The sequence below is a fragment of the Elephas maximus genome, chromosome 10, assembly GCF_024166365.1.
Source record: "Elephas maximus indicus isolate mEleMax1 chromosome 10, mEleMax1 primary haplotype, whole genome shotgun sequence".
NCBI classification, from domain to species: domain Eukaryota; kingdom Metazoa; phylum Chordata; class Mammalia; order Proboscidea; family Elephantidae; genus Elephas; species Elephas maximus.
The window spans coordinates 43,759,655-43,772,211 of record NC_064828.1 but is presented as its reverse complement, the minus strand read 5'-3'; the positions used below and the strand labels follow the sequence as shown (position 1 = coordinate 43,772,211).

General features: G+C 37.3%; 1 protein-coding gene across 4 annotated transcripts in view; it reads left to right on the top strand.

Moving 5' to 3' along the window:
* HEATR5A (HEAT repeat containing 5A) overlaps positions 1 to 12,557 on the top strand; it is a 141,367-nt gene that overhangs the window by 58,922 nt on the left and 69,888 nt on the right. For all 4 annotated transcript variants that reach the window (XM_049897447.1, XM_049897448.1, XM_049897449.1 and 1 more), the window contains exons 15-16: positions 6,700 to 6,863; positions 6,948 to 7,123. In XM_049897447.1, coding sequence (XP_049753404.1) covers positions 6,700 to 6,863; positions 6,948 to 7,123 — 340 coding nt within the window. The remainder of the gene's footprint in view (positions 1 to 6,699; positions 6,864 to 6,947; positions 7,124 to 12,557) is intronic.

The following is a 12,557-nucleotide window of genomic DNA, read 5'->3' as shown; positions in this document are numbered from 1 at the left end:
AAATTTATTGTGTTAAGTATATAGGTAACAGAAACATTTGCCATTTCTACAGTCTTCATTTGTATAATCTTCACATGTACAGTTCAGTGACATTAATTACATTCATATTATATTTTTCATTACATTAATTATATTCGTCTCATTGTTCAACCATCACATTTAACCATTCCCCAATTTTTTCCATCACCCTTAGCAGAAGCTCCGTAATCCCCTAAGCACTTGTCTTCCTTTTCCCCTCTCTTGTACCCACCCTTAGGTAATCACTAATAAACTTCAGTCTCTAGACGCTTGCCTATGCTAGATATTTTGTATAATTGGGATCATACAATATTCTTTTGTGACAGACTTACTTCACGCAGCATAATGTTTTCAGAGTTCATCCATAGTGTAGCATGTATCAGGACTTCATTTCTCTCCCCTCAGGTTTTCACATCAATTTTTACCACAGTATTTTTGAAATTTACATTCAAACTACAGATCAAAAAAATAGTTTTCTTTCTTCAAGTCTTTATGAAACATATAGGAATGCTAAACTATATTGGTCTCTCTTAGCCAAACACAAGAAAGTCAACTGGAAATCTAGTGTATCTTCTGACAAATAATCATCTAAGTCTATTCTGAAGGGCTAATTCGGGAAAGAAAAAAATGTCTTGTGCTGTTTTTTCAGAATTGGACATTGGGAATGCAATCAGGAGTCCTAAAAGAATTTTATTTATATATATAAATATATAAAAGCACATGCATCTTAAGTTAGTTTCAGGGTGAAAAAATCAGCACTTATTATAAACTTCTTGAAAAAAATAAAATCTAAATTCATTCTTTGTCTCTTTCAAGTGTATCTATTTTTCTAACATGAATTAAAGAAGAAAAGTAGTTTATAGAAAAATGAATGAAAATACGAATGTTTGAAATTTTTTATGATTCAGCCAAGGATAACTTTGCCATTTCATTGTCTTTTTTTCCATCTTTACAGCTCTAAGAATGGAAAATGAGTCTAGTATGGGAAGTAAGAATTTTTTTATCTTAAGGACTTCTGATTTTTTTTAAGGATTTTTAAATTAATTCAATAGATTTATGTAATGTTTATAGAGCACACTAGCCAAAACTTTACCATTAAAACCTCAGATGGCATTTTGAATAACATAGCTCATAATACAGTAATCACCTATGGCAGTTTCTAAATCTTTCATACAGAAGGAAATCATAGTCTTTAAATTTATTCATCTGATTAATTTGGAAGACCCTCAATGAGATGGATTGACACAATGGCTGCAATAACGGGCTCAAGTGTAACGACAATTGTGAGGATAGTGCAGGACCAGGGAGCATTTCGTTCTCTTGTACACAGAGTCACTATGAGTCGAACCAACTCCATGGCACCTAACAACAACAAAAATTAATTTGGAAAAGATGGCTAAGTAACAAAACAAAACTTAAAATTTTTGTTATCTGTTGCTGTATTAGAGTGCCAAAAAGTAAGTTTACGACTGTAAGAAATTGCCTTTGTGAATGTAAAATGGTACAACCACTTTGGAAATCGATTTGGTGCTTCCTTAAAAAGCTACACATAAAACTAATATTTGATTCAGCAATCCCACTCCTTGGAATATATCCTAGAGAAATAAGAGCCCTCACATGAACAGATATCTGCACACCAGTGTTCATTGCAGCACTGTTACAATAGCAAAAAATGGAAGCACTATCTGGCGTTATCTTAAAAAGTTAGAAATAGAACTACCATACAACCCAGAAATCCCACTCCTCGGAATATATCCTAGAGAAATAAGAGCCTTCACACAAACAGATATATGCACACCCATGTTTATTGCAGCTCTGTTTACAATAGCAAAAAGCTGGAAGCAACCAAGGTGCCCATCAACGGATGAATGGATAAATAAATTGTGGTATATTCACACAATGGAATACTACGCATCGATAAAGAACAGTGAGGAATCTGTGAAACATTTCATAACATGGAGGAACCTGGAAGGCATTATGCTGAGCGAAATGAGTCAGAGGCAAAAGGACAAATATTGTATAAGACCACTATTATAAGATCTTGAGAAATAGTATAAACTGAGAAGAACACATACTTTTGTGGTTACGAGGGGGGGAGGGAGGGAGGGTGGGAGAGGGTTTTTTTATTGATTAGTTAGTAGATAAGATCTGCTTTAGGTGAAGGGAAGGACAATACTTAATACATGGAAGGTCAGCTCAACGGGACTGGACCAAAAGCAAAGAAGTTTCCGGGATAAACTGAATGTTTCAAAGGTCAGTGGAGCAAGGGTGGGGGCTTGGGGACCATGGTTTAAGGGGACTTCTAAGTCAATTGGCAAAATAATTCTATTATGAAAACATTCACATCCCACTTTGAAATGTGGCGTCTGGGGTCTTAAATGCTAACAAGCAGCCATCTATGAAGCATGAATTGGTCTCAACCCACCTGGACCAAAGGAGAATGAAGAACACCAAGGTCACACGATAACTATGAGCCCGAGAGACAGAACGGGCCACATGAACCAGAGACTTACATCATCCTGAGACCAGAAGAACTAGTTGGTGCCTGGCCACAACCGATGACTGCCCTGACAGGGAGCACAACAGAGAACTCCTGAGGGAACAGGAGATCAGTGGGATGCAGACCCCAAATTCTCATAAAAAGACCAGACTTAATGGTCTGACTGAGACTAGAGGAATCCCGGCGGTCATGGTCCCCAAACCTTCTGTTGGTCCAGGACAGGAACCATTCCCAAAGACAACTCATCAGACATGGAAGGGACTGGACAGTGAGTAGGAGAGAGATGCTGATGAAGAGTGAGCTATTTGTATCAGGTGGACACTTGAGACTGTGTTGACATCTCCTGTCTGGAGGGGGCATGGGAGGATAGAGAGAGTTGGAAGCTGGCAAAATTGTCATGAAAGAAGAGACTGGAAGGGCTGACTCATTACGGGGAGAGCAAGTGGGAGTATGAAGTAAGGTGTATATAAACTTGTGTGTGACAGTCTGACTTGATTCATAAATGTTTACTTGAAGCTCAATAAAAGTTAAAAAAAAAAAAAGATGGAAGCAACCAAGCTGCCCGTCAGTGGATGAATGGATAAATAAATTATGGTATATTCACAGAGAAACCCTGGTGGTGTAGTGGTTAAGTGCTACATCTGCTAACCAAAAAGTTGGCAGTTGAAACCCACCAGGTGCTCCTTGGAAACTGTGGGGCAGTTCTGCTCTCCTATAGGGTTGATAGAAGTCGGAATCAACTTGATGGCAGTGGGGTTTATATTCACAGAATGGAATACTATGCAACAGTAAAGAACAAGGATGAATCGTGAAACACCTCATAACATGAGGAATCTGGAAGGCATTATGCTGAGTGAAATTAGTTGCAAGAGGACAAATATCGTATGTGACCACTATTATAAGAACTCAAAAAAAGTTTAAACACAGAAGAAAATATTCTTTGATGGTTACAAGGGTGGGGAGGGAGGAAGAGGGGTGTTCACTAATTAGATAGTAGACAAGAACTATTTTACGTAAAGGGAAAAACAACACACAGTACAGGAGAGGTCAGCACAACTGGACTAAACCAAAAGCAGAGAAGTTTCCTGAATACAACCAAACAATTCAAAGGCCAGAGTAGCAGGGTCGGGAGTCTGGGGACCGCGATTTCAGGGGACATCTAGGTCAATTGGCGTAACAAAATGTATTAAGAAAACGTTCTGCATCCAACTTTGGTGAGTGGCGTCTTGGGTCTTAGACGCTAGCAAGCGGCCATCTAAGATGCATCAATTGGTCTCAACCCACCTGGAACAAAGGAGTATGAAAACACCAAAGATACAAGGTAATTATGAGCCCAGGAGACAGAAGGGGCCGCATAAACCGTAGACTCCATCAGCCTGAGACCAGAAGAACTAGATGGTCCCCAGTTACTACCAATGACTGCCCTGATAGGGAACACAACAGAAAATCCCTGAAGGAGCAGGAGAACCGTAGGATGCAGACCTCAAATTCCCGTAAAAAGACCAGACTTAATGGTCTGACTGAGACTAGAAGGACCCCAGAGGTCATGGTCCCCAGACGTTCTGTTAGCCCAAGACTGGAACCATTCCCAAAGCCAAGTCTTCAAACAGATGGGAGTGGGATGTAAGACAGAAAATGATACTGGTGAGGAGTGAGTTTCTTGGCTCAAGTAGACACATGAGACTATGTAGGCAGCTCCTGTCTGGAGGGGAGATAAGAAGACAGAGAGGAACAGGAGCTGGCTGAATAGACACGGGGAATACAGGGTGGGGAGGAGGAATGTGCTGTCTCATTAAGGGGAGAGCAGCTAGGACACATAGCAAGGTGTGTATTAGTTCTTATATGAGAGACTGACTTGATTTGTAAACTTTCCCTTAAAGCACAATTAAAAAATTGCCTTTGTTACATAGAAAGTATTTAAGAATATAAATGACTTTTTTTCATCGTTGTCCAGCGAATGCAGACTTCTGTCGTAATAATGGCTTAGTTTTTTTTTTTTTTAATCTTGTGAGGTAAATAACCTTAGTTTTTTTTAGTGAATTTTCTTTCAAACACTTTAATATTCTCTGCACTGAGAATATCTTGTTGCCATCAAAATATGAATATCAGTGATGATTTTTTATAACAAAAGGCTGTTAACGTTTTAAAATCTAGCTATTTTTGATTATTTTGTCCAGGAACAGTTATGTTGTAGTCACCTTAACTGAGAAGGAGAGATTTACCACAATTTTCACACTTGACTGCAGTACCAAACATGCCTTGCATATTGTACTACCAATAAAATTGTTTTGATGAATATTCTGTACATCCCTTTGAGCAACTCTCATTTGCTTCATTTAGCCTTCACGGTTCCTGTAATCTCTCCTTTTTTTGAAATTTATCTGTATTTCAGTTTTCATCTTTTATGATACACAGTACTTCTACCTTTCTACTTTAGTTATGTATATGTATTTGTGTCGCATATTTTATAGGTTCTTGAAAGAAGTACATAATTTTTTTTTCCTCCATAGCAGCTTACACAGAATTTGAAGGAATGAATGAGCATAGTGGTTAAAATCCCAAGTTTTGGAGTCTAGCCTGAGTTTCATTCTGACCCTGCCATATAAATGCTGTGTGATCTCAGACAGTTAGCAAACTCTGTTCCTCTTTCCTCATCTCTAAAGTGACAGTACTAGTAAACATTAGTACCAACCACATGAGATTATTATGAGGATTGTGTGTAAAGCTGTAACCATTGCCTGACATGTTAAGTTCTCTATAAATATTTGTTGTTACTAATGATATAGAAAATGACAGCAGGTGAACCCTTCTTAACTAACTCATCCTACCACTTCTAATAAGTAGACATCACCCCAGTCCTCATTTCATCCTGATAGCCCTTGAAAAGCGAATGTTTCTCTAAGGTGATTTTTACTCATTCCTAAAGTACTTAAATTACAAATTGGTAAAAACTCTTTATGCTCTATGTGGAGAAAATTTACCATTGAATGTCGATCAGAAATTAGGATAAAACATCTTTGAAATGATAATTTAGACCAATATGATAAATAAGCCAATTTCCAAAATGTGTATGTAATGTGTAGGCATCCTTATGGAAGAACACCACCACCTATAAAGTGGTCTGCTCTCTTCCCCAACCCCCACCCACCAAAAAAGAAAAAAATCAAACCAACCCTCTAGATCCAGCTACCTATAGAGGGGGCGATCATAACAGTCCACACTGTGAAAACTTCTAGTTTGTTGTACTACCAACAAAATTATTTTGTCTATAATTTATCTATCTGCTTAAAGACATGCCTTTGAGCCATTCTCATTTGCTTCATTTAGCCTTTACTTGTTCTGCAGAATGAATAACCTTGTTTCTTTAAATAAATTGCAAGGAAAACAAATATAGAGGAAGAAGTTTAGATTAAAAGAGACTTGGGATATATCAACTAGCTGCAATGTGTGGCTCTTACTTAGAGCTCAATTCAAACATACATGCAAACAAAAACAGGCACTTATGATACAATTGGAAGTTTGAATACTGAATGGATATTTGATGTTTAGAGCTTTTTTTTTAAACATGAGATAATGATACTAGGATTATGTTTGAAATAGAGTCCTGAGCTTTAGTAATATACAATGAAATATTTATAGATGAAATGATATGCTGTCTACGGTTTGCTTCAAAATAATATGAAGGCAGGTGGAATAGTAGATGGGTATAAAGTGAAACAAGATTGAACTGGTGAAGACAGGTGAAGAGCGTATGAAGGATCATAATACTATCATGTCTACTTTTGCATAAGTTTGAAATTCTCCGTTAAAAAAAATGTTTAACACACATTTTTTAAGCGTATGTTTTTTAAACAGATATAATTTATCTACTTTTGTATTCTTTATTTTTGTAACCAATATCACTTTAGAATGATGGGTAGCATTTACACAATGCCGTAAGGTATTTAAACACACGTTTACTGTCAGATGTCTTTTCTGTAACTGTTCTTGGTCAACCTTGTGGACAGTAGCACATAGTTGAACCATTCACTTCAGTGTTCAGGGTGAGACATATAATCTTTGGCTATGATATGTTGCCCAGTGTGTGGGTTAAAGCCTCAAACTGGGCTTTTTTAACCCCATACTCTAGTCAGATAACTGCTAGTTCTGAATCGCTAATTACAGTTTTTCTGTTTCAACAGGAAACCTCGGTGCTATACTCAAAGAGCTGGCTGCTGACTTGACAGCCCCTGATATCCAGGTGGCAGCATCTGCATTTTTACTTCCACCCCTCTGTCATCAGGATGATCTCTTGCTTTTGAGTCCTTTGCTACAAGAGACTGACCATAGATTTATTGAAGAACAGGTATGGTCATTTTCGATAATTCTTAGGTAGATTTAGTCTATGAACAGTGATTTAGAGGCCTAATATACTATTTTTTCCTTTTAGCTCCTGCTTGGCAATGGTGTTGCTTGTGGAAGTCTCGAGTACGACCCTTATTCTATATATGAGAATGATGTAGAGGGAGATTCAGTGCCTAAGCCCCTACCTCCAACGCTGTCAGTTATTAGCTCTGCAGTCAGGCTCTTTGGGGTTGTCTGTGCTCATGTGGGAGAAGCGCAAAGGTAAGCGTCTTAAATAGTTCACTTATCCTGAAATATGATATGTAATTTGTTCAGTGAATACATGATAGAGAACTGGTTGGTGAGAAGAATGCTTTCAGATTTCACTGATAAATAAGATTTCTCATAGATGACAGGTGAAGGTAAGATGTTGTTTGTGCCTTTGAGTTGATTCCAACTCATAGTAACCCTGTAGGACAGAGTAGAACTGCCCCCGTAGGATATCCTAGGCCATAATCTTTATGGGAGCGTATAAGCAGATCTTTTCTCCCGCAGAACTGCTGAGTGGGTTTGAACTGCTGACCTTTCGGTTAACAGCTGATCCCTTAATTATTGCACCATCAGGGCTCCTTGAGGGTGAGATAAAGGTTCTTATTTAATTAATCACTTAAAACCCTGAAAACCCCTTGCTCTCTAATCAATTCCGACTCATAGCGACCCTACAGGACAGAGTAGAACTGCCCCATAGGGTTTTCAAATAGTGGCTGGTGGATTCAAACTGCTGACCTTTTGGTTAGTAGCCAAGCTCTTAACCACTGTCACTGGGTCTCCACGAATTAATCATCTGGCTAATATTTAATAAGAAATGATTAAATGCCTAAAACACTAGGCACTATCGTGGATACAATACTTCACCCACAGTTGGCTTATCATCTAGCTGAAAAAGTAAATGAAAAAAATCAGTAATGATACAAGAATATTGATTTGTCAACCATTGTTGCAAAGAAAAACATAGAATTCTGCTTAGACTAGGTCTAAAAGACTTTCTTTCCTTAGAGGCTTTTTGGAGCCATTGTAGGTCCAGGGGTTAGTCTTCAGCTTGATGGATTTCCAAATATAGATTTTATCAGTTCACTCAAAATGAACTTTTGCTTTGAAAAACCAAAGGTTGATAATGATCTCTTACTGAGAAAGGCAGTTTCTTAATTGATAATGGTAGATAAAAGTTTTCTCCAAGATCAAAATAGAGTACAGTCAGTGCCCTAACAGGGAACACAACAGAGAACCCCTGAGGGAGCAGGAGAACAGTGGGATGCAGACCCCAAATTCTCATAAAAAGACCAGACTTAATGGTCTGACTGAGACTGGAAGGACCCCGGTGGTCATGGCCCCCAGACCTTCTGCTGGCCCAGGACAGGAACCATTCCCGAAGCCAACTCTTCAGACATGGATTGGACTGGACAATGGCTTGGAGAGGGATGCTGGTGAGGAGTGAGCTTCTTGGATCAGGTGGACACTTGAGACTATATTGGCATCTCCTGCCTGGAGGGTAGATGAGAGGGTAGAGGGGGTTAGAAGCTGGCGAAATGGTCACGAAAAGAGAAAGTGGAGGGAGAGAATAATTGGAAGTATGTAGCAAGGTGTATGTAAGTTTTTATGGGAGAGACTGACTTGATTTGTAAACTTTCACTTAAAGCACAGTAAAAATTTAAAAAAATAAAATAGAGTACAGTCAGGTACCATATAACATCCATTTGGGCAGTGTCCAACCACATATGCATCTGCGCTCTCATAAGTTTATAATGGAGTTCAGAAATCCCAATCAGAGAACGGGATGTAGCAGACCTAACACTTAAGATTAACACCTTCAAACTGAGCAGTGTTTTCATGAGTGTCAGAAAATAGTGCGTGTGTTTGTTATTATGAACCATTGTATGTATCTAACTCAGATTTTTAATATAATAGGCTTTATGGCAGTCTGTTCTTAATTACGAGTTGTGTATAAGCCAGACATTCGTAACTCAGGGACTGCCTATATATAATGTCCAAATCATATAACGTCCTGTTTCACAGAACATATCATGAACGTTAAGTGATACATGACTGTACTCATATCCACTATCCAGGAAACTTTGTTTCTACCTAAGAAACTAGAAACTTAAATGGGGGGTGAATCTCTCTCATGGCCTGTACTGGTTAACAGTTAACAAATTAATTCTATAAAGATTCTTCTTCATTTTTCATTCATTTTCTCTCTCTGTTCCCCTCCCTTTCTCCTCCCCCCTCTTTTCTCTCATGTTAACTGACAACAATATTTGACCAGATCATAGTCTTTATTATATCATTTTATCAAGTATGTTTTCCAGAAGATACCAGTTAGAGAATTTACCTTGGTTTCTTTGACAAAGACTTAAGAAAAATTTTAGTCTTTCTAGCAATGCATTTCTGAAATAGGTCTTGGGATGGTGTACTTCAAGTGGCTAGAAAAGTGAATCAAATTTATCTTGATTTTTACTAGCTTCAATTTCAAAGAATGACATTTTCCTCAAAAATAGTTATAACTTCTAGCTCCCTGTGTGTGCTGTAACTATGAAGTTATGGTTATAAGATATTTAAAGATAAAATTTGACTATATATTATAGCACCGAAATATAAGAGAAAAATCACAGTGGTCTAGAGAACTCAAATAAGAATTCAGGGAGAAGATGGAATTTGAACCAATCTGTAACTATAGTACTTTATAGAACATGCAATTTAAAATAATATGGATTAATAGAGCAGTAACTACTATGAGTGGTATAAATGGTTAAGCACGCGGCTACTAGCTAAAAGGTTGGCAGTTTAAACCCACCCAGAGGTGCCTCAGAAGACAGGCATAATGATCTGCTTCTGAAAAGTCACAGCCTTGAAAACCATGTGGAGCACAGTTTACTTTGACACACTTGGGATTGCCGTGAGCTGGAATCACTTCAATGGCAACTAACAACATCACCTACTATGGATGAAGCAGGCATGGCCTTGTGGGCACAGGGTTTAAATTATCTAACTTCTTTTTGATAGGTTTAAGGTAAAAACCAAAAATGAGAATATGCTTTTTACAACCTTTCCTTTTAAATAATACTGATTTTATTACTTTCCTAGAGAAATTTTTCTTTTCAGATGTGCTGCCCACTTGTCAATTCAAGGTGATTTCTTATTTCTGTTGTTTAAGATTTCATGAACTTTAAAATTTGTTCATAGCTTTGTTTCTCCACCTGAATTAATATATAGACTGGATATTTAAGGGAGAGGAGGTTTTGCTTATTTTAATAAAAAAGTTGAGCCTGGATCAAAGTGAAATCTGTTATTCTGTTTGGATTCTAATGGAATAAAAATAGTAGGCTGTAGTTCAGAGATTATTAAAGGAAGTGGTCCGGCAGGATCCTAGATAAAGAAACTGGGTCATGAGCGATTATCAGTGTTCTCCAGTGGATGTCGTTAGAGGACCAAGGTAAAGAAATCACATAGCTGGGAAAGTTAATTTTTTAATTTTCTGCTATTACAGATATAATACTTACTTAAAATGTCGTGCTCTTCTCTTTTTGGCCATATGTTTGCATTTCTAGAAAAGAGCGGTCTTAATTAAAATATATATATTCAATAACAACAACACTGAATATTTCAGAGCGTTTTGTTGTTGTTATTGTGGCTACCTTTGTGTTTAAACTGTTTAAAAGAAACTCTTTTTTATGACATGAAATTACCCTAAGATTGGAAATGGGTTTTTTGTATATTATTTATGCATTTAGAAATTAAGTCTTCTTTTAAATCAGTTGATTCTCTTAAGATTCTAAAAATAAGGAAACTTTGCATTGGTAATGTTAAAGCACTAAAATGTTAAAAGTCCTAGAAAGTCAAGATATTTTAACAGAAAAGAGATGTTCTTTATCTGGTTTGTGTGTTGTTTGTAGTTATTTTTAAAGTCAAATTTTGTGCCTAATTGCAAAGAATGAATTACTTAATTCTAAACTTGAGGATTGTTGCAATCTTTGCTGCACATAGGAATCATCCAGACACTCTAAAAAATACTGAAGATTTTGATTTAATAATACGGGAATTTTTAAAACTTCGGTGATTCTAATGTGAACCCCTATTATAAATGAGCTGTTTCAACAAATGATGTAACTGAGAGTTGATAAACAGGAGGAGAGTTTATCCAGTTATGATTCTCATTTTTAAAAATTTGCCATTCATAACACAGTTATAAAGAAAATATTCTACATCCCACTTTGCTGAGTAATGTCTGGGGTCTTAAAAGCTTGTGAGCGGCCATCTAAGATACATTTATTGGTCCTATCCCAATTGGAGCAAAGGAGAGTAAAGAAAGGCAAAGACACAAGGAATATACTAGCCCAAAGGACTAAAGGACCGGATAAGCCAGACACTCCACCAACATGAGACCAGAAGAACTATATGGTACCCCGCTACCACCAGTGACCGCCCTGACAAGGATAACAACAGAAAGTCCCAAACAGTAGGAGAAAAATGTAGAACAGAATTTAAATTCACATCAAAAGACCAGACATAATGGTCTGACAGAGACTGGAGGAACCCCTAAAACTATGGCCCCCAGAAGCCAGAACTGAAACCATTCCCGAAGCCTGCTCTTCAGACAAAAATTAAACAGGCCTATACACAAAAAATAACACACATGAGGAATGTACTTCTTACAATCAAATATATGAGACCAAATGGCAGCTCTTGTCCGAAAGCAGTGTGAGAGGGCAAAAGGGACAAGAACTGGATGAATGGACACAGGGAACCTGGGGTAGAAAGGGGGAGTGTGTTGTCACATTGTGAGGGTTGCAACCAATGTCACAAAACAGTATGGGTATAAATTTTTGAATAAGAAATTAGCTTGAGCTGTAAACGTTCACCTAAAGCACAATTAAAAAAAAAAAAAAAAAGCTTGGTATTACCTACCATTCCTGAAAGTGTAAAATAAATCAATATTTTCAATATGATTTTGCCTTCTATTCAGTAACTATGTATTTTTATTCCATCTATATTTAAGACTTTTAATATCATTTCCTTCCAAGCTGATAATTTTATGATTGGTACTACTTTTTTAAGAATACCAGTTCGGGATTACTGAGCACAAGTCACTGCCATCTTCCTGAAGATTCAGAATGTTTTGTTGAGGTCTCTGAGGGAATAGGTGTCGTTATTTATCTTGAACCTTTAATTAAGAGTGTATTCACTCTCTGTAAGGACGGGGGGCAAAAGGTGGAGAAAAAGATTTTGGGCTCTGGTATCCCCCCTATATGGTCATTTGGGCCATAATACAGGTCAAATTATCTTACAGTGTAACAAAATTCTCAAGCTCTAACTTTATGTGTTTTTAGGACTTTCAACATGACACAATTCTATTATAGCAGAAATGTGTAGGATATGATCTAACAGTGATGACTTAGGCTTTTAAACTCACGAACCTGACCATGTGGTTGTCCTTTAGACCTTCTTCAAGAAGAACTAAAGCTTGTTCCTGCCTGTTCCACCATTGTACTTTGGAAGCAGATAACTTGTATTCTAGATTTTACAGATTGAGAGGAATTTTTGGATTTTGGATTTGAAGTTGCTATGATTTGATGTGAATGTGTTTTACATGTGGCAAGGACATGAATTTTGGGGGGCCAGAGGGTAGAATGTCATGGATTGAATTGTGTACTCCAAAAAT